Below are 22,812 nucleotides of genomic sequence, written 5' to 3'. Positions count from 1 at the left end.
TTGCACACAGCTGGTTTAAAATGCAGGTCAAATGAACCAATTTCCAATTTATGGCCGTCTAATTAGGAAATAAACACAAGTGTGAAAAAAGATGCACTCCTTACATGTTGGCCAGGTAGTCAAGGACCGTCCTGTCCTTGGAGAGGACGTCAGCCAGAATGTGTTGCCAACCCAGCATGACCTCTTTTGCCGACTGTAACCCTGGAATAAATAACAGTGCACATAGATTGGTGCTTACTGATGTCCCAAACCTCGTAATGTGTGAGGAAATCCTATCAAAGGTATCAATCTTTGCCACAATGATAACTCTTAGGTATATAGCTAATGAGCATACTATAATTAGTACTGTGTTGTTTGTGGCCGGGTATTGCATTCACAAAAAGCTATTCATTTCTCATTCGACTCAGTAGCAGACTTTTGCGCGATAGATGTGGGTGTGAGGAGTTCTATTGAGCATCTCCTCTGCATCAGTCCTCGCTATGAGGACCAGCACCACATGACGACTTTGCACCCCGTTACATCACCTGGATTCAAGATCATTCATAAAACAAATGAACTTGTATCATGGCCTCCCGAACCCACAAAGCAATATGCGCACTACTGTGGTTAAGGAAGTAAACAGACCTCAGTGAACGATGGCATTACGATGTGCACCTCCGAACGAAGCAACACCCTCAGTATTGTTTTGCCATTCTTTTTTTTTTTCATCCCCTAACACATTTTCCGCTGCTTAAGGTAGCAAATCAGAAATTCATCTGGTTGAACTCCCTACATTTCCTTTCTCTTCGCTCTTTCTCTTTGGTTACATACCAGCTTTGACAAAACTTCATAACTACATGCCATGCAGAGACGCTCATTTGCCCGTCGTTCAACAGCTATGGCATTTTGCTAATGAGCATTCCCTTCTTGGCCATGGCCCTTCTATTCTGATGCCCCTGGCATGCAGAAATGCCAATTCGCTTAGATTTCACTGGCTGTACAGAAAAATATGTGGTCAAAATGAATATCAATAAATAAAATACAACTATCTTAAGAAATGCTGCATTGCTTTATGCTCTACCATGAGCAACCAGCTTCATCTTGGAGGCCGTATGACATCTGCAAGGTATGTGAGATGTGCAAGTTGGGAATGGTACAGCAGAGTAAAAGACATGGACAGAAAAAAGACATAAAACATAAAGGCAATTAATTACTACTCCTCTTAAGGCAAATTAGAATTATTTTTACATAGAAGAGTGTGGGTGTAGGCCAGTTGGTGATTCCTGATTTCGGAAGGTTTACCGCAAGAAAACACGAGGGACAAAGAAAGAGACAGCAACCGCTTTGTGTTGTTTCTTTCTTCGTCCCGTGTGTTTTTTGCGGTAAACCTTCCTGAATTATTGTTACACCAGTGCGAATATAGAAAGTAAAGGCTTTTTTCTAAGCTCATTCTTTCAAGAACAGTGCAAGAAGAAGCTTTTGCAACCTTTCACGTCAGGTTTCACAAGGCTCTCGGGGTTGATGGACTCGACTGTGGCCTCTCCCCGGAGAATCTGCTGGGCCGTCTCTTCGAGGCCGAGATTCTTGGCCCTTTGAGCCAGGGAGCGTCCCTTGGATTCCTTATATGGGGCAAACTGCCGGAACGGAGCAAATAACGAGAATGACTCAATAGACGTGTCTGCAAGGGCCCGATGCAAAAGCATATTAGTGCATGTCGAAAATTCTTGTTTCAAGTAGCATCGTCTGCTACGTGTAGCGGTGTGCGCAGAGGAAAACAAAGAGGACGAGAGGCCCATGCGTGCCTTGCAGCATGTGTAAAAGATCAAGAATAAAGCAGCAGACAAGCTGACCTGCTGTCTCTCTTGTTTGAAGGCCTTGTTCCTTTCCTATAACAAAGCCTGCTCTTTCTACGGAGAAGGTCCTCTACTTTATAAAGCAGTCCACTTACAACTGTAATTCGATGATGAATGTCGATACAGTCGAACCCACTTACGACACCTGTTTTAACAATATACAGTCAACGTCTGATTTTCCGGAAACCCGATTTTTCGGACATGCCCGATAATTCGGACGCCTTCGCGGCACCGCGACATACCCCATGGAGTCAGTGTATAAAACAGTCCGATATTTCGGACGCAAAAAACCTTTGCTGCCCGATTTTCCGGATCTTTTGCCATAGCCCTACGTAGATCTGAAACGGCATTATTTGAAGCCACCACCGCCGCCATTAGATGGGCTCGTCTACTTGAACTGGCGCTCTCGCACGCAAATATGCTGGGAGCCATCACCGCAGCAACGCTAGGCCTAGCAACTTCGCTGTTTGCTACCAAGCTTCTTGTTGTTCGGGCCCATGTTTTTCATAGAAACAATTTGCCGTTGTTAGCACTGGCGCCACTCCACCTTTGTAATCCTCGCTAATCTCTTGGAAACTCGGAAAACACGACGCGTTGCATAATGGCGGTTCCCGAAAGTCAGCTTCACCTCACTACAACACTGTTACGCAGTGAGAATATGTGAAGTATTGTGGTGAAGCATATCAAGAGTTGGAAGGGGCAATAGTCACGGGATGCGGCATGTATTCCTTAATCATACTCGCGTGCGCCCGCCACCTCCTATCACAGTACGAGCTACGATATGCCTAATAAGTGTACTGTCCGGCCTTCAGAGCTTTTTCAGACATGCTTGTGTCGATTTGAGCCCTTGGGGGCAGTAAAAGGCATGCATTTGTTTTTACGAACTGCCTGATTATTCCGACGTTTTCGCGGCCCCTAGGGAGTCCGAAAGATCGGACGTTGACTGTATTGCGTATAACAATGAGGAGCCGATGCACCGTCAACTATTGAATTTGTTCGATGGTAAAATAAACTGCTTACAGCAATGCTTCCATGCCATGTTATCAGTTATAACAATTAAATCTGGCTACTGGGTGTGTGACAAAAAGTAAAAAAAAAAAGCAAAATCCTCGAAGAAACAAAAAAAAAATAACTGGAGCCACTTCTCAAGCCCACCTTGTGCCATGCACTACGTGTTGCATGCCTTCATCACATTGCCTCGATAAATACTAATAATAAGAAGAAGACAAACAACACCAGCCGCTTCACCACACCTGCCTTTGTGCCGTGCACCCCGAACGTGTCGGCACGCCTTCTTCGCATCGCATTGCAGGCCTCGCGTGCTCCTCTCCTGCCTCCCTCTGCCCTCTCGCCGATGTCGGAGGGGTAAAAGGGGCGACGAAGTTGTGCCGTGCGGAGTGCGCTGCACAAAGGTGGTTGTGGCGAAGTGTTCTTCTTTAAATGTTTTCCTGGATTTTGCATTCCTTTTCTTTTAGGCACAGACAGCCAGTAGCCAGATTTATTTGTTATAGCCAATAACGCAGCATGGCCACATTGTAGTGAAGAGTTGATTTTACCATAGAACACACAAAAAGTTCACAGCAATGCAGCTGCTCATTGTTACATACGAGTATTGTTAAAGTCAGTTGAACCCCGCAATAACGAAATTGGCAGGGAGAGCGAAAAAATTCACTTCCCCTAGAATTTCGTTGTGAAATGAGGCAACACAGATAGGGAATGCATCGTAAAAATGAAACTTTGCTTTCAAAACTCTGTTAACCGTCTTCACGTGACGGAAGCGAAATGCGGCCGCACCATCATCAATGCGGCCGTGTAATCCACAAACAAGATGGCGGCCATAATGTGCTTCCAGCATACACGATACCTTCCGGCATTTGGTTGTTTCTGTAAAAAAACATGGCAGCTCCTATGCAAGCGTAATGTGGGGGCATCTGAGGTAATTTAAGTGCAAAGCAAAGGCATTTGATCACTTTTCAGAGTCTTGCGCGAGTAGGTAATCTGCGGATAATGTTACGGAAATTTTGTTGATGCAGGACTGCAGTTCAGCAACATTTCGTTGTTGAGAGATACAGTAAACGCTCGTTAATTCACAACTCGTGAATTCGAAATTTTGGATAATTCAAAGTACCGCCGCGGTCCGTCCAACAATGTATTGAAAGCAATATGTAAAGCATCCTGCTAATTCACACTGAAATCCGCACCGCCACCGATAATTTGAACTCCGCACCATCGTGGATAAGGGAGTGCCAGTGTGCGGGAGCATGGTGGCCAAACTAATGTTGCCCCAGAGGCCACGAAGCTTTGCGCGCCCATTCCTGCGGCAAGCGGCGACAGCAGTGTGCGCTCTAAAGCGCACCCCTGCCGCTTCACCGACGGTCGCAGACAGCCGTTCAAAGCGGTGTGCGGGTTGGGGATCGTTCTGCACATGCTCCGAAGAGAGCAACCGACGGTGTGCGCATCCAAGTACAGAGGGGACGGCATTTCGGCTGACGCAGTGCAAGCAGTGTAGCGTGACTGGCTGCAAGTGACGCTCGCTCGCGCGCCGAATGCGTCGGACTATAAGCATGCCTTTTATTCTGACATTCTCGGCGCGCCTGCGAGTGTCACTTGCGGCTAGTCACGCTATGCTGCTCGCACTGCGCCAGCCGAAATGCCGTCCCCCCTGTACTTAGACAAGCGCGCAGTCGGCTGCTCTCTTCAGAGCATGCGCAGAACGATCCCCAACCTACGCCACTTTGAACAGCTGTCTACGATCGTCAGCAACGTCAGGGCACTTTTTTTTTTTCTTCACACAATGCATTGTGGGTCAGCGCAGTCGGCGCGAAGAACGCACGGATGGAGCGAGAGACATCTCAACGTCGGGCATGTCGGATCTCGTTTGCCATGTCCAGTTACATCGGCTACTCCAGTGCATCAAACTGTAGACGTTGTCTCGCAATGTTAGCGTGTTGTGCCCTCACATTACATTGGACTATATATGCGTCTTGAGCGATTTTTTTCTCTGATATTCATTAGTTCAAATTTTGTATAATTTGAGTTTTCGTAGCATCCCTGTGGAATATGAATTAACGAGCTTTTACTGTACGAAATGCACTGAATCCTATGGGCGTTCGCCAGGATACGAAAATATTTCGTTGAGAATTTGACTGTCACGGGATTTCGTTATCGCTAATTTCGACTGTAATGCTATAAGTGGCTTCGCCTGTACTTCTCTCTAATTAAAATGCTCGAATGTTTGTTCCCTCTGCTTTTCTTGTGCAAGCGGGTTACAATTATTGGTTATAACAATGGGACTATCTTAGCACTTGAATATTGTTATAAGCAGGTTAGAATATATTACAGTCGATTTCCGTTAGTTTGACCCCGACGGGACCTACAAAACTGATCAAATTATCCAGTGGGTCAAATTAAAGAAGATACAAAAAAAACACCGAAACCCACCCCCCATTGATTTCACAATATATTTTCACGATTCTAACACACCCTTGAACCACACGCGTGCCTACTTTCGATGTGTCCAGAAAAGAAAACTAAGGTAGAAATGGCATTAAAGCTCCCAAACAAAGTAGAAACCTAAAGCGCACTCGAGTTTTTAGCAAGAAAAATGGGCAAGAGTCTAATACGTGTTGCACAATAGCAGCCAGTTTCCTAAAGTCAGCTTCACCGCAATGTATGGTGTGATGTGATGACATTAAGAAAATTGCAGGTGTAAGATGGCATCAGCTGGCACAACACAGGGGTAAGTGGAGATCATTAAAAGAGGCCTTTGCCCTGCAGTGGACATGAATATACTAACATTGATGGTGACGATAATCCTAAAACCCACAGCGTGAACTCACCAGATGATCCAGCTCGACGCTGCTTCGTGCCCCGATGATGAGCTTGCGTACACTAGGGTCCCCCTTGTTCTCCTTGGTCAGTGTCTCCAGTATGGTGCGCGCTTTCTTTTTCACCTGCCTGCAGATGAGACAGCCAGCAGGCAGCAGTAGTATTCAGGTAACACAACACCTCACATTTACTGTTCGCACTTTAGGTCATCAAAGTACAACACACGAGGTCTGCAACACTGTAACTTTACATACAACCACACAGATGTGAGTGATACAGCCAAACCTCGATATAACAAACATGAATACAGTCAAACGTCATTATAACAAAGTTGCATTCGACGGGAAAATATCTTCGTTATACCCACTATTCGTTATTGCCCCATACTGATAACACTCTTTAATCGGTGAAATGTTTTAGATGTACGATGTGCTACAGTCGAACCGGGATATACATGGAGCCCACATACAGTGTAAACCGCTTATAACGTAAGTCGCCGGAGTCGCGAATATCCGCACTATAAGCGATACCACACTATAACCAAAGCAACAATTTTCAAGGCCCGCACATATGCAAAACATGTGCACCGAGCCGCCACGCGTATGCGACAGTCGAGGAATGCAGCTAAAACGTATGCATTCAATTTACAGTCGAATCTCGTTAATTCGAACCAAATCACGCGGCACCGCCATAGAGTAAAAGCTTAGGAGAGACCCCTCAATGTCGCGCGCGAACCAAAACAAAAAAAAGAACAAAAAAAAAACGCGGCGGAAATTTCACCCTCTCTCAAATGGCAAGGTCGCTGATTCTGCGTTGCGCCGAAACATGCGTGTACGTGCCGACGTCTCAGCCACGCTACCGTGGCCACGCGTATAAAATGGCAGTGAACCCTTCTTTCTCCTTTATGCTATCTCTACTTTCTAGTCACGTGTTGACCTTGCATGCTGTGGCTACGGCGCAGAGGGAAGCAGCGGCGCTGTCCCAGGCCGGCCAACGAAACTGCCCCAGGCCAGCAAACGCCCACTTCCCGATAACGGCAGAAAACGAAACTTCGGGGAGCTGGCGCCGGGCCGGCTGGAGCGGCGGCGCCTGCATGGCGGCGCGCACGCACAGTGACAGATCGAAAGTGAGGGAGCTACGAGGGAGGGCGAAGGGAGCCACCGAAGCGGCGGAGTTGCCGAGGGGAAATCCACATCCCTGCCGCCCTCGTCCCTCACATTCCACGGTCTCCGTGTGCGCCCTTCGCCATGCATGCTGTGCCGGCGCCGCCCGCTCCCTGAAGTTACTGCCGTTATCGTGAAGCGAGCGTTGGCCGGCATTGGCAGTTTCGTGGCCCTCGCTCGCTATGTGCACCGTGATATTTCAAGACTCGCAGTCCACATATAACGATACCACATATATCGGCTATAACGATGAGTCGAGCTACGAGTATCAACTTATGCATTAGGGCTATGAGAAAAAAAAAACATATATAACGATATGTTATTCACCGCATATCGGATATAATGATTGAAATTTTGCTTCTGGGCGGTGTTTTTCATGCAGAATAATCATGAAAATTGCATTCCTACGTTGCCCTTAACCGTGACGGGGCGAAAAGTTTGCCTACACGAGTTCGTATTTGCCGCCATTACCGCGCAGCGCATCTCGCCCGCGCGCCAATTGCGAAAGCCACGGAGAGCATCGCAAGTTGGTGCAGCATGCACAATATGGCGCCAGCTGCTTCGCCCCCGCGTCACCGGCGGTCGCGCAATGAGAGGGCGGAAGAAAGGTGAAGGCAACGCCTCCTCTGGCGAGGGGTGCCTGTGCTCCCTGCCGCGCTCTCTCTCAACGATTGCGATTGCGCCGCGGAAGCAGCGGGAGGTGCGCCCCTTGAGACGAAACTGATTTTGCAAAAGGGGGGAGAAAGCGATAAGCAAGCGGCGCCTGCGTGGCCTACGCTCCCTTTACAATCTCCCTCTCTCAGCGAGTGCGGAAATGCACCGCGGAAGCAGCGGGAGGTGCGCCGACAAAGCGCAAAGCTGCATCTCTCGAGACGAAGCTGTAAATTTTGCAAGACTCGAAGTACAAGCTCGCGCAGTAGATGATATCGACGATTATGCAAACCGGGAGTGCCACGATCATGAAGGCTAGAAGCAGTGTCCATGCCTGATCAACGGCAAAGGCGGGCTTCGTGCGCCACGACGAAACCCCCATGGGCGAAACCAACACGGTGGTGTCCGAACTCTGGGAACACGTTGTTACTGACGATGAAATAGGTGGTGCTTCGATAGAGGAGCTTCTGAGTGCAAATAGTGCTGCCTCATTCTGCGAAGAGAACTCCGACGGAGCGATCTTTGTCGCGACAGACGGCAGCGTTGCGCGACGGAGGCGACGACAGCAGCAGCAGTGACGACGAGATTGACAATGGCCCGTCCTTGACACCAACCCCGAGGTTCAACCAAAGTGCAACGTCGTCGATCGAGTCGCTCATTGAAATCATGCACGCAAAATTATAGCTGCCAGTGTTTGCGCAGCAGATGGATGCGATGCACACGGTGGTTGTGAACCCGAAACTTCTGCGAAAGCAAGTGCAGATTTCTACTTCAGCGTGCCTAACAATTGAGACGCTATTTAGAGGTATAAATAAATGTTTTATTTTTCACGGCCTACTTTCTACAACGTAGATTTTTTTTATCACAAGTGGCAGTTTCGGTTTCGGGACTACAAAGGTATATTCCGCATTTTTTTTTTCGGCAGTCCAGATATAGCGATGATTGGTTATAACGATCGGATTTCTTGTTTTTCTCGATATCGTTATAAGTGGACTGCACTGTAGCATCTTTCCATCCTTCATCTGCGTTATTGAATTCGGTTTGTGGGGTATCAAACATGCCCTCGGGACAAAGGAATGACAACACAGTAGTGCAGACAATCACAAGGGCACTTATTGCACCTTTTATTTCGTCAGTCTCGCCAGCCGAATTATTACCAGTAGAACATATTGACGGGCGCGTGACAAATCGAGTAAGTCTGACTCACTGCGACCGGATAGCGAGTGATACACGTTCGGCCCGTGTTGGACACCAACGCCTAATCAATCTCGTGTATGGTCACGTGAATGGCGACGCATTCGAATGATCGTGTTCATCCATTCTGGTGTCCTGCTCCTAAGCCTTTTACAGGACGGTCCCGCGACAGCCGGCGAGTGCTTGATACATCCATGCAGCTAGCCGACCCCAAGCCAAGAGAACAGGCTTTGCGCCCGAGTAACCCCGCCGTTAGGTGGGATTACCAGTTCAACACTCGCGCCATCTCTCCAACTAATTTGCAACTACACCAACCGCTGGCAGCGCCCTGCTACGCAGGCAAGCCGGATTACAGGAGATGCGAGAGCCATGCGGGGAAAACAACATCAGGGGATGCGCGAGAGTCGAGTGTCCCCACAGGTTGAAGTCGAGTGACATTAGACTATAAAAACGGTGCATTTCAGCAGCGCCCTTGATGTGGCTAGACTTTAGGCATTCACTCTCACACCAGATAAGTTGGACTCCAAACGAGCCTTAGGTGTGTGTATAGATTAATGGAGTGCTCACAGAAGGCTGGCATAGGTTTCCTGGATGTCTTGCAGCCCATCCGCCTGAAGGCCACCCGTCTGCTCGCGACGGTAGCGCGCGATGAACGGGATGGTGCAGTCGTTGGTCAGCATGTTCACCACGTTGCGCACGACGTCCACCTGCACGCCCACTGTTGACGCCACCGCCTCCTCCACACGCCAGCCATAGCGGGCTTCCCACTCCGCTTCCACGTCGATTGCAGCATCTGCCGTTGAGCCAGCGGCCGGGTCCTTGGGTGCCGAGAGCGTTGACAATGCTGCCTTCTGCAGTGAGGCAAGGGAGCCCAAGGGTAGATGAAGCCTAATGCCCCGGAGCCACAAGCCAGCATACTCACTCGCAAGTGCACTGACTCATATTCATTTCACACTCATTTCACACAGGTGAGAGAGAGCATTATTGAGTGATGAAGTGCGTGCGAGTATAAACAGAAGTGAGTGCCAGTGAGCAAGTGGCATGAACAGGAGTGAGTGCCCGTATATGTGAGTATGAATGAAAGCCTGTGATAAAGATTTTTAGTGGACATAAGTATGAACGAGAGTGACTGTTACAGATTGTAAGTGCCAGTGAGTGAGAATTGATACGAATGCAAGCAAGAGTGGGTGCTGGTAAAAGTGAATGGAAGTGACTCTAAAAGTGAGTGAGCGAGTGCCGGTGAGTGTGCGTGCACAGGAGTGTGAGTGAGTACATGGCGTGCAAGAACATTGGAGAGTGATAGCCGCTTATTCTGCCGACCTATGCCTGGAGCTGAGAGTTTCATTGCAGTCTTTGTGCTGAGACCATTCATTTGCCATGTCAATAATGAAAGGTGCATGAATTTTAATTGGGCTTTCTGAAAATGCATTAAAGTGCCCTCTGCTTCTAGCAATTTCCTCCCAAACGCAGATGCCCTTACGTGTATCTGTCTGCACTTCTGGTCACGATGATGACAGATAATGATGATAGATATAGCATGTGTGTATATCTAAAGAAGGCAGAAATTCACAAGAAGATGGATACTTCAAGTAAGAAAAAGTGGTCAAACAGGCAATGTAGTATCAGGCTTTTGACAAGGAAACTTGTTTGTTGCCCTAATGACAACTCCCCTTGTTGAAGCGTTGACTTTAGCTTGAGACATTCCTTGTTCAACCACTGATGATTTTGATGAGGTTCTTTGGTTATGGGTGTCGCTACTTAGGCAAAGCCTGAGTGTGATGTCAGAACAATAAAAAAAATATATTACACAGCAAAGCACACAAGAGACTGAAACAAGAATAAGTCTAGCCTACTAGCACACAGTAATAACTCGGAACATGAAAGTCATCATGAGTTCATTCAAGGTCCTGAGAAAGTATAACGTGAAGCGCACGGCGGGATAGGGTTTAGAAAGGCTTGTCACTATTGGCACAGAAGATGATGACTAGCGATGGGTGCAGTCCAAACTAGTTCGGTGGCCCAAGCAGATGAATCATGGAGAAGGAGCTTGTAGTGTTTTCTGGTCGCCCCCAGGCGAACGCCAGGTAGTCACGTCAGGCGTTCCACTTCCAGTGGATGCAGTGAGGAGGAGGCCGCAGTTCCCTCAGAGAGAATAACCTTGGCTTGGTTGGAATCGTGAAGATCGGGCCCTGAGCGGCGGAGCCCGACAGCTTCTTCCAGCACCCGATGCAGTGGCAGCATCTTTCCGCCCCCCTGGATCGTCTCATGCCTCCTGTTCCAAACCTTTCTTCGCTTCCTTTGTCAAAGATTGTGTCAATCTGTAAGTAGTTGTAGTGTTCTTGTTATTTTGCCCCTCAGCTCACTCGTGCCACACCAGGATATTCGTCATCTTCTTCATTCAGCCGTCCCTTCGTGCCCCAAGCGACACCATTGTCCTCCGTTTCCTTTATCCTCCAACTGGCATCTGACACTGTTAACGCACTTCACTCAGGGCAATTACATTTAGCACCGGCATCTACCTCAAACATTTACTAAGGTGCGTGCTGTTGCTGGACGGAGCGGAGTGAGCTCATGTGTGGACATTAAGCCAGTAAAGCTCCAAATCGATGTTGTGCAGCAGAGCTAACCGGCGAAGCACACTGGGTTGCATGACGGGTGAACGAGAAATGCACCCTTGCTTACGGCCATAACGAAATTTGAAGTAAATTTTCCTTTAATGGAGCACTACACTGAGCAAAAGTCTGTAAGTGAATTTTATGCTGTGCTGGCACTCTAAAAAATGAGAAAATCGATTTAGCTGTCACAATCCGGTTTTCCGGACTGCCTGATTATTCAGATACTTTCGCAGCATTTCCCCGTGTCCACGAAATCAGTCGGCGAATGTAAATGTATTCATAGTTGGCCGCCAATGCTCATTTCTGATCTGCTAAGGCATGACAATTCTGATTTACTAGATCACTGTGTAGGCCACGAAAACTACTACAAAATGGAATTTCGAATTTGAGGCTATGTTACCAGACTTCGCAGGAATTCAACTTTTTCAAAAATCCTGTGTCCCATAAGCTTCAGTGCCCGACTGTACGAACCAACAGATACACAGGACCGCTGCAAAGACCGCACATAAAAAAAGCACTATTTAACAAAGATGCGTGGGTCACACAGAAAACACGCTTCTTGATAACCATTCGCGTGCCTTCATCACATCATACATTTATATATTATGATGTTTTCAAGTCGGCTGCAAAGATTAGCCATCAACAGCCCAAGATAGTGATAAGCCACAGCTTGCCTAAAATCGCCTAAGGTGCATGAGAACAATTTGAAAGAAAGAGCAAAAGACCTGCGGACACCACTGCATCCTGCCTAGATCTTACCTGCAACTTTGGCTTCTTGGGTAAGGTTGCCGCAGCCTTGCGAGGACGAGGCTTTGCCATGGGCTTCTTCGGCGGTACAGGGGGCGCAGGCTGCGTGCAAATGGCTCAGTTTATGCCTTCACATTTTTCACTACTGTTGAACATGCGCACTCTTCTGTATTTTTGTACATATAGTCCGCATCCGCAATGGCATAGTGGAGGTGTCCACATTCATTTTGACCCCCTCTGTCCACATTCATTTTGACCCCCTCCGGCTTGTTTAATGGACATAGAACAAGCAATGGGAGCACTGTTATATTTTGCATACAGTAACTACGCCATTTTCATAACCGAATCAACAAGCTCAAGGTCAGCTACCCAGCAATTGAAGGAAATCGTATGCTGGAACCCTCTATGAATATGCTAATACTGATTTACACATGCTCTGTATTTGTTCGAAAACTGCTTGAAGAAATACAGTGGAATCCCCTCGATACAATTCTACATAAGAAGTTTTTCGGGATAATACAATCTTTTTACTTTTCCCAGCCAATGTCCCATAGGAGCAACGTTTTTCACGGGGTCACTGCAGTCGCGTTTTCCCCCAAAATTGGATGATACGACTACAGAACTGGGCTTTTACTGGTATTTCTAAAACTCGTAGCTTTATATTCCACTGTGCTAGCTTAAATAACATTCCAATGATCCAAGAACGTGTTCAGACTGAGCCACACTGGAGGAAAAAAAGCTTGCGGCTCAGTTGAGTGAGGAAATGGCGGCTTTATTTTTTAACTTAGAAAAAAAACTTTTTTATGGACATTGAAAATAAAAAAGTTCAGCGCAAACTGCTAAGCTATTTCAACATTGCTGAACTTAAGCGCGTTGGATGCAATTTGTGTGGTGTCGAGTGATGTTGCTTCACGTAACTTGTTATGCAGAGCAGCATCACTCGACACCACACGAACCTTTGCTATTGAGTTTATCACCGAGTACGCCTATCTTCATACTTTTTGGAGCTTGCTTTGAATAATACGATCTTCAGATGATACGTTTTATTTTCTAATTCCCGTGATGATCGTATCAGAATTCCACTGTAGTTGAATAAAGTTCTGCTAAAATCACCAATACTGGTTATTGAGTTTGCTGGGAAAGTCAATGCACCACTTTCTTATGGTGATTTAGATGAGTTTGGCTTGGGTGGCAAGTGATTTATAAAGCAAGGTGTTTGCCTGTCTATTACATGTGTTTCATAAACAACAGGCAATGATGTGCCACATCAGCATGACTGCATTACATAGGTAGTGCATCATGAAATTCTCACTCCACTCGTTTCACAGTGCACTAGTTTTTGATTTGCAAGGCTTTCTAGGGAGTAACTGCTTCACACATTACAACTACAACTTGCAGACGCAAGGTTATGTTAAATCACGTATTATTTGCACATCTTTTTTGCTTTCGGTGTGCAACATACTATGTTTTGATTGCGAGCACAAGTGCTGCGTTGTGACCACTGGTCGGAGAAACGTGTCACTATGGTCGATGGGTGGTAAATAGGATCAGATCTCCGACATCTTCTACATAATGAATACATTATATTTTGCAACATGAAAGTATGACACTTAATTTCACATCGAATTACACGGCACATACCTATAAATTTCTTTCACCTTTCACGCATTATTTCTTGGTCACAAAAGCGAGCAGCGAGAGGAATCCTAGCCTATGTACGAAACAGAGTATAGGTCCATTGTTATAGAGAATGTGCATAGAGTTACTGTATAAGGCTGCCTTTAGGTAGCTAAATTGCAACTGTTTTCCACTTACCACTAGCACCCCCATTCGTCAAACGTAGTCATGAGGTTCCAAAAGCAACCATGCAATGCGGAGAAGCTGCCCCTAAGGCATAAATAAACAAAGTTAGCGATGGCAGCGCCACAACATCACCAGTTTGGCGCTTTCTCCGATGACCAATGCCCAGACTACTGCTTCTAGAATTAGTCTGTCTTGTTTCTTTCTTACGAGAGAAAATCGCATCTCAAACCCCTATTTTCTGTATTTTGAACTAACTTGTTCAGGTCTGCTGGTTGACATGTGTTTCGCCAGATGGTGCCACCAGCCCTTGCGCAATGAAAGATCCAGCGCTAGGCGATATATCAACTCATGCAATGGGATATTTCTATTCGTTTAGAAGAAATCAAACGACTACCATAGCTAATATGTGCAAGTTTGTAATAAAGAGGCCCACGACTGTCCCAGATAAAGCAGGTAGACGACGGGGGTAGTGCTGGTCGAGCATGATCGTTTATGTTGCAACGAGCTTGGCTCCTGCGACTGTGACTTTCCCTCAAAACCTTGGTTCATTAGGCGCGCAAGATGGCACACGTTTACGCCAACTGTGCTCCCGTAGAGAGCATATCCATAACCCTAAACATGCATGCTCCCGTCTTGTGGGTGTTGCAGCTATTAGTGCCTGCAGAAGTGCTGTCGATGCACTATGCAGATACAGAGAGTAGAGGCCTGTGCCGACTTCCATGGGTCATCTGCCACAGAGCTGGATGTTTCCAGACTGGCCGCGAAGATAAATTCACTCATGCTCCGCTAATGTGCATTCCGCTTAAAGGCACACTAAAGAGAAACACAAGATCAGTGTAGAGTGATAAAGTATTGTTTGAAAAACTATTCTTGCTTAATTTCATGTTAGAGGTTGATTACTGGAAGAGAAAAGGCCTAACGTTAATGTTTCACAATTCACACAATAACTCCAGTGCTGGTACATCAGCGTGATATCATGGATTTCTATGCATATCTTATATCTTTACATTTGGGTTGTTGTGGCCAAGTAAAAATACTGGAAACTTGCAAATAGTTTGGCTCCTTTAGAATACAGTGTAGTCTATCTATGCCAACAATAAATTAGGCCAGAGCAGACGCCGTCAAAATCCATGATGCTACGACAAGCTGGTGCGGAAACTGCAAGGTGCCCGTCACCAGCTGTTTTTAGTTTTTGACTATTTTCTAGCTTTCTAAGCCTACTCTTAAGGTAACAGTGGCTTCTTTTCGTATTGTAGCAGTGTAATTAAGCAAGACAGCTTATTTTATATTTAGTGTCCCTTTAACAATGAACGTACCTACCTGTGCATTCATTGCAACTAACATGAAATCAATAAGTTGTTGCTCACCCTCATTGGGCCATCCAAGGGTATGTATTCTGGCAAGCCTGTTCGAGCCCGTTTTACCGGCTTGGTTTCATCACCGGCTTCTTCCTTAATAGGCTGGTCACCGCCATTGGAAGCTTGTGGCTTGGGTGTGGATGCACCGAGTTTTCGCTTCCGGCCAGCTGGTGTTGCCGCCTTCGCACCAGAAGCCTGCAAGTTTTGCACGCCATTTCAACACGATCGTAAGAATGAAAATTAAGGAGCAGAAGTCTTTATTTGCTGTTCATGTCCTTAACGAAAAGCATGTTTCAGAGCCATGCAATCTCACATGATGAGACTGATGGAAGGTCCACCATGCCCAATAAAAGGCCCCAACACACCGGGATCTCCAAAAATCAAAAGGTAACAGGGAGATGAATAAAGCACATTTATGAACTTTGTCTAAGGCATATTAATTTATTCTCAGTGACTGAGAGCATGATATGCATATGCCACCTCCATACAAAAATTTACAACTTCGCTTCAGAATCAATCTAATGAAATACAGAGGCTGCTGCTAACAAGCCCTGCAAGATGGCTCAAGGTAATATGAGTGTGCTGAGCTAAGAGATAATGATGATTCAAGCACATTCTAGTGGCATAATTACAGATGGTAGGCACTGTGAATGTACGGCCTCCCGTTTCGTCTGTGGTGACTAACACATTTATAGTGCATAATTTTAAAGAGAGTTTCTACCGTTTTTGAAGGACCTCCTAATTTGTAGAGCAATAAAAAGCCTAATATCTGAAGTTTACAGTGCTTTCTTAGGAAAGCGAGTAGAAATTTATAAAAACAGATTTTTTTCATCTGCGTAGCCACTCTTTAAAATGGTGCATGGACCCTCCAATACTGATGTGATGACAATGCCATGCCAGTAAATGTGAGAAACTGAAATTGCATTGGGTTTCCGATGCAAGGATATGTTAAACACTCAAATTATGACCATAAAAGCTGCCTTCAGAACGTAAACAGTTGCATAAGTCATTAGTTGTTGTTCTTTTTTTAGTCATCTATAAGTTCACGTGTTTCCTGCAGACACAGTCTGTGTCTTTCAGCTGGCGCTGCTGCTGAAATCGAAGCATTTTATGCGACGGTCAAGCAGGCTGATTGTGGTAAGGAATGCCTACACTAGCGTTGCGATGATGCTGGCACACCTTAAAAGCGCTACACACTTTCGAAATCCTGAAAAAGACAGCAACCCTCGCACTATTCCTACAATGCTACTTGCACTGTTGCACGTCCCCATGTAGACAGCACACAATGAAAGACCGATCGATGGAGCACTCTGTGCATCTGCACAGCGTTGCTGCAGTCTGCATGTGTACTAACTGGAAATAAGAAAGAAATAACACTCTGGCACTAAGACAAGTTAGCGATCTTAAGCAATGCATCAACTTGTCTAAGCAACGTAAGTCTCTTTGCGCGAGTTTCAGGTGATGTGACATTACAGTTTGGTTCACACAGTTTCCTTATCAAGCGATGCCCCATGTAAATTTTGCACGACCTTCAAAACCAAATTAAAAATATAATTGCTTGTCAATGGAGTAAAAAGCATGCTTGTTACTGTCCCCCAATATCACATACTCTTTTCTCATTCCAAACACAATCCAAAGGCACATTCTGAGTGGCCAGACAGTCTCTTTAAAAAACATTTGTAGCACATTAACTTTTTAAATTTATGCACTATAAATGTCTAAATGGAAGCCACCACAGAGGAAGTGGGAAGCCGCACGCTTAAGGAGCCAGTACGAACAATGACTGTTACTTCCAGTGCGAAGAGCAAGACAGACAAAAACAACAGAGGGAACAGGAAGATGACTATCAACTAATGTTGACAGCGACTTCATCTTGGACTGCATTACAAAGACTGAGATTATGCTCCTAGTTTGATCAGACAAATATGTTGCGCAGGAGTTGTAACAGGCTGGTGCAAGGAGAATAAGGGCATGAGAGACTTCGTGTAGGCAAGTTGGCGTAGCCGAGATGGGGTGTCCCAACTCACTTGAGCCAAAGTCGCACTATTTTTAGTGTTCTGTGTAATTTCGAAATCAGTCAAGATTATTTATCAACTTTTGCACATAAGAAATCATAAGAAATTTTAGAAAACAAATTCTAATGAGAATGTTGGAAAGCACTGAAGAAAATATCCGGTTTAAGCATATGTCCCAGACGAACAACACAAGGTACAGCCAGGTTCGAAAGGTTGTGAGACAGGGGATATGAGAAAAAGCAGAATATTTTCAAGGCTGGGCATGCAACCTAAACTTCGAATGTGCTACATATATTATTAGGACTGTATCCTGTTGGGGTAGTTGGTGTTGCATATTAATCATTGTCCTGTCTGCCTGGCCTCACTTTCACCAGCAATTTTTCTGCTCAGCATGATGATCAAGATGCATATACTAGTATACTCAACCAACATAGTGTTGTGCTGTTTTAATGGCAGCGAGCTAAAACTGGGCTGATATTCAATTTCATCAGGGAACAAGCTTCTTTTCTTACCTCGCCTGTACATGGCAACTGTGTGAATGGACTGCCAAGTTAGGAAAAATGTGCCCCATTACTTTCATCACGCTTATGCCACTTATTATTGTCATTATTATTAGTTGTTGCGGTGTGCTATTTTGATGCATGCCTGAGGACTAAAAACACTGCATAGATATAGCATACACCAGGCACATGTAGCTTTGCAACATGAAGTGTAAGGATGAGATTCGCTTGTTACATTTCTTACGATGCATGAGCATTTTTCAATCAAAGGGCATGAGTCATTATTATCAACATACACATCTTGTGTACTTCAGGAGTGTGCCGAGTTGGGCATCATGATTGGTTCATGATGAAGGGGGTAAAAACTGCGCGAAGGATAGGATGGAAGCAGAGACAACGTAAACAGCGGTGACTCACAGCCACTCTTTGCCGTAGAGTGAACAAAGAAGGTCAAAAAAAAATGTGAATGTGATAAGAAACATGCACAATCTCTTATTAACTGCACATGTAAAGTCATATATAAGATATCGTTTTCACGCGGGCGCTGCTACATAGGGCAAACTGGCTGATCCATTAATGAATGTTTACGAGAACACACTCACTTGCTCAGGTCACAAATCAGCTGGCAAATCACCGCAGAAACTCTGGCTGCGCACCATATCTTGAAAAATGTATGCTCCTGGGATGCTACCCCGAGCAATGTGCTTGTGAAATACATGAAGTTTCCCAATACACGAAGACGGTGATTCATGTGTAAGCGTGCTCTCTGCATCCCTACATTGAAGCGAACTGCACTACTTATCAAATGTATGATAAATTGCAAACAGTGGCATGCAATTTATACATTATTGTAACTTTCTGCGCATAGGGATTCCTATATATCGCAAATGAAAATGCAATAAAGAGTGGTTATCAGTCAGTGCTCTGTACGTCGTCTCTACTTTCATCCTGTCCTTCGCACTGTTTTTAAAAAAAAAACCTTCGTCTCGCGTACTTCGCTAGAGCAGTCACTAGTGTGACCTTCAAGGTGCAAGAGCAGACTGTACACAGTAGTACACTTTTAAATAAACATCAAATCAGTATTGATTAAAGCATGATTTCAGCATTTTGTTCTACATGGCAGTAAAATGCGGCTGATACATCGCAATAAGCCGAGAGCATTTAATGAAAAGTTATCTAGCAGGCCTTCACACCAAATTTAGGCTACTGTGAGTTCCATGACTGCCAAGATATTAGCAGTCATCGATGCATTGCGTAATCGAGGAGCACAGGAAGTGTAGGTGAATATCTTAGCAAATATCTATAAAGACTTCACAGCTACCTCAATTCTACACAATAAAAGCGGGGGCAATACTTATCGAGAAAGGAGTCAGGCAACAAGACGCGATCCCTCCAATGATATTCAGTGCATACTTAGAAAAAGTATTCAAGTTAAAGCTATTAGAATGGAAAGGATTAGGAGTGACGACCAAAGGTGAATATCTCAGCAACTTGCAGTTTGCAGATTGCATTGTCCTGTTCAGCAGCGCTGGAGATGACTTGCAACAATTGATTGATGACCATAGCCAACAAAGTGTAAGAGTAGAATTGAAGATTAATGTGCAGGGTAATGTTCAACAGAATCGCTTCTCAGCATTTGAGTAAAGATCAAAGTGTAGCTTGGCAAGCGAACGCGAATTCATGATTGGCAGTCAGCCTTTAGAATCTATGCAAGAGTACTTTCATCTATGTCAATTATTCACAGAGGACCCCAGATCATGAGAAGAAAATTTACAGAATATAAACGGGTTGGAGTGCGTATGCTAGGCATATCCAAGCCATGATCGGGAGCTTGCCACTATCCTCAAAAATAAAAGTGTGCAATGATTGCTTTGAGAACAAAGAAGCTTGAGAAAAAGTTATGAACCACATGAGCGATGGAACGAAAATGTTAGGCAAAACATTAGGAGACAGGAAGACAGCAGTGTGGATTAGAGAGCAAACGGGGATAGTCGATATGCTAATTGACATTAAGAGTAAAAACAAAAAAATCACCGGCCCTTACCATGTCGATAAAATGGGGGTAAGCAAAGCTTGTCATGTGTGTACCTGACCTACTACTTTTCCTTCCCTTTCGTGCAACTTTTCAGCCTCTGGCTACGCAAGCCCTCACAATCGGGTCGGCACGTCTATGGGTATGCCGACAACGGTGAACCAAGTCTGCCGTTGTCGCTTGCATTCGATGTCTCAAGTTTGCTCAGCGGCATGATTAGCAGCATTCGCCCGCCATTGTCGCTTGCGATTCTTCGAAATTAAATTGCTTCTAAATTAAATCTGTCCATCACATAAGACAATGTATGGCTCGTACCCCCGTAAACACGGCCTCCCCGTTACGACGACAGAAGTTAACTTCTACGCTGGAATGATTAGCGGCAACAGAGCCAGCTGTGGAAGAAGACGACGAATGCAGGAGCAGTGGCACGAACATGTGCCGAGCACGAGCGCAACCCGAGGGACGCCAACGAGCTAGCTGCGACAATGCTCGAGCCAATGCTCATGATGATAGTTTTCCGCATACACCGACCCCGACACAAGTGAGCCAACACAAGCTTCGCTTGAAAAATGGAGCTGGGCAGGCCACGTAATGTGTAGGGCATATAACCAGTGGTCAATTATAGTTACAGAATGGGTGCCAATGAAAGGGAATCACAGATGAGAATGGCAGAGACTTAGGTAAGGTGCTGAATTTGGGAAATTTGCAGTCATAAGATGGGGTCAGCTGGTGCAAGACACGGGTATATGGAGATCGCTGTAAGAAGCTTTCATCCTGCAGTGAACATAAATAGGATGATGATGATGCTAGCCTAAATACCAATCAGGTTCTTCTTTTAAGAGTGGACGACCCAGTACAACTGAACTTGCTACAAGCTGTCAGCCACGATTTCGAACCAGAACATCTAACTACTCAGCTTGTTGCAGATAATAAAGCTCAAGGATGCAAAGCTGCCCAGCATAGCTGCAACAAGACACAAATGAACAAGGTCAATCACAAACACGGGATAATGTGCATCACCCTATGTGCAATCGTGTTTCTTTATTTGTCCCTCATGAAAACTATGTAGCACAAGTTCACATCCACAATAAAGAGCTAATGAGCCTTCACACAACCTTCCATTAGATAATAAAGCTGGAAATGAATTTGGTTGGTGCAAAGACATTTAGGAAGCACTGTACTTTGAACACGACTACGCAAAGTACAAAGAAGTACAATGTGCTGCTATAAACTGTACATTTTTCACTGTATTTTCTACTTACTCTGTGCTCCTGGTCGTCAAATCCGAACAAAAATAGGCACAGTATAAGGATGTCGGCAAAACAAGGTACTCACTGGGTCAAAACTGAAAGTTATTGAGCTAGTTTTATTCTTCAAATCAACGCGTTCATCTTCCTATGCAGCTCAGGGTGGTAAATGTATTATGTCTATACAGTGCGGCCACTCGACACATCCGAACAATCAAATGCCGTGTTCATTTAAATCGTGTCGTTTTCTTATTTTCCCGGCCAGTCTGAAAACATAAGGAATTACCAGTTGACAATTCTTGGCACTTTATAGCATGTGCGTCACCCTAATGACCCGTTCTCTCAAATCTTGCGTTCCAAGTTGCGTATTTACGAAATGTTCCCCTGTATAGAGTAAGCTGCGAACAGACCACATGCTGCACACAATAGCGCTCTGTATATGACAACGTTGTACGGTAAGCTACTAATTGTGACGCATTAAGATATCAAATCCGAGTCGATAGTGATCGCAGTTAAAAAAGGAATTTAGTGTTCCAACGCCTTATTACTGCTCACAAGCGTAGCTCAGCCGTGTGCTTACCGAACCCAGGGCAGGCGGTGGTGACACCAGGTCGATCAGCACCGGTGGCTTCTTTCGTGATGTCGCAGCTTTCTTGCCGACCGCCTTCTTGACCACCGGCGCACGACCTTTCGTTCCCGCCTTGCGGCCCCGAGCCGCCGTGGGGTTGTAGTCCTCATCACTGTTGTCGTCGGCCTCTGACGATGATGACGGCGAATCTATCACGCACACGCTGTCGTCAGCCATCGCGAAGCTGATCGTAGAGATGGAAAAGCAAGTAAGGCTTCCGCGGCGAAGAAAGAAACGCACCAACACGTATGCGAACACAACAACGAGCTGTCGTCTGCAACGCAAACTGATGAAAATTGTAGGGCTCACCGTCTTACCGCGACGTCCGGGAGGCTCAGTGAAGCGCTTCCACGTGAGGCAAAAGCAACAAGATGTCACTGGGGTGTTCGCGAATTTGAAACAGCCAACGAAAAAGCGAGACTTCGCGTTAAAACGGGCCCGATTCCGTAACTACCAGCACGGCGTTCAGCAGTTTGATACCCGCGGCAGCTGCTGTGGACGCGGCCATGGTAGCCAGCCGTTATTTTTTCAACGGCTAGAACCCCAAAAAGATAATTAAATTTATTGAATTGACCAGTTCCTAACAATAATTTGCAAAGAACAGCTCCTATAAATGTTGCAACGCATTTTAAAGAAAGGCTATGAATACAACAGTATGAAGCATTTTTTTTTACTTCTTGTTTCGATTTTTATTCAAATGCGATAACTGCTGACACGCACGTGGTGGAAGCGAAATGTGTGGTAAAAATTTGAAGGACGCTAAGAGCTTCGCTTTTAAGAGTGGACCGCGATAGCATTCAAAGATCGCTGAGTGTTTCTCACGCTTCCGTAGGTCACCACCTTCAACTGTAGGTCACTACCTTCAAAAACGAATTTTTAAAAAAGCTTATTTTTGGGTGGATTTTGCATATTCAAGCTCCCTGTATATTCAAGAATATGTAGCAAAAGAATTATATTGTTATCTTAAGCCGTTCAAAAGTTATGCCCATTTTCCGAACCCCACCTAGACGCATTCGAAACCGAAACTGAAGATTTTTGAATCCACAACATCTGCCATCTAATCATAAATGTATCTTCGTATAGATATTACGTAATACCCATTTGTTTAAGTACGTACTAAAGCCTTTGGAATCATTTTGTGGTAATTATTCTTGATTTAGTTAAAAAATTCCACAAGAGGGCTGCGGGGCGCTGCGGCA

The 22,812-nt window shown here is 45.4% G+C and overlaps 1 protein-coding gene across 2 annotated transcripts in view; it reads right to left on the bottom strand.

The window, feature by feature from the left end:
- The window catches only part of LOC119461711 (S1 RNA-binding domain-containing protein 1-like), a 101,921-nt gene extending 79,824 nt beyond the window's left edge, over positions 1 to 22,097 (bottom strand). Inside the window, exons 1-8 of one of the 2 annotated variants that reach the window (XM_049671958.1) lie at positions 21,923 to 22,097; positions 21,566 to 21,797; positions 15,201 to 15,386; positions 12,043 to 12,132; positions 9,236 to 9,519; positions 5,672 to 5,789; positions 1,466 to 1,613; positions 105 to 201 (exon numbers count right to left, since the gene is read on the bottom strand). In XM_049671958.1, the coding sequence (XP_049527915.1) occupies positions 105 to 201; positions 1,466 to 1,613; positions 5,672 to 5,789; positions 9,236 to 9,519; positions 12,043 to 12,132; positions 15,201 to 15,386; positions 21,566 to 21,790 (1,148 nt within the window). In that variant the 5' untranslated portion in view covers positions 21,791 to 21,797; positions 21,923 to 22,097. The remainder of the gene's footprint in view (positions 1 to 104; positions 202 to 1,465; positions 1,614 to 5,671; positions 5,790 to 9,235; positions 9,520 to 12,042; positions 12,133 to 15,200; positions 15,387 to 21,565; positions 21,798 to 21,922) is intronic. The other variant, XM_037723079.2, reaches the window with a different exon arrangement.
- Positions 22,098 to 22,812: the final 715 nt, after the last annotated feature.

Source organism: Dermacentor silvarum, chromosome 8, assembly GCF_013339745.2.
Source record: "Dermacentor silvarum isolate Dsil-2018 chromosome 8, BIME_Dsil_1.4, whole genome shotgun sequence".
Lineage (NCBI taxonomy): Eukaryota > Metazoa > Arthropoda > Arachnida > Ixodida > Ixodidae > Dermacentor > Dermacentor silvarum.
This window is presented reverse-complemented; position numbering and strand designations above follow the sequence as displayed.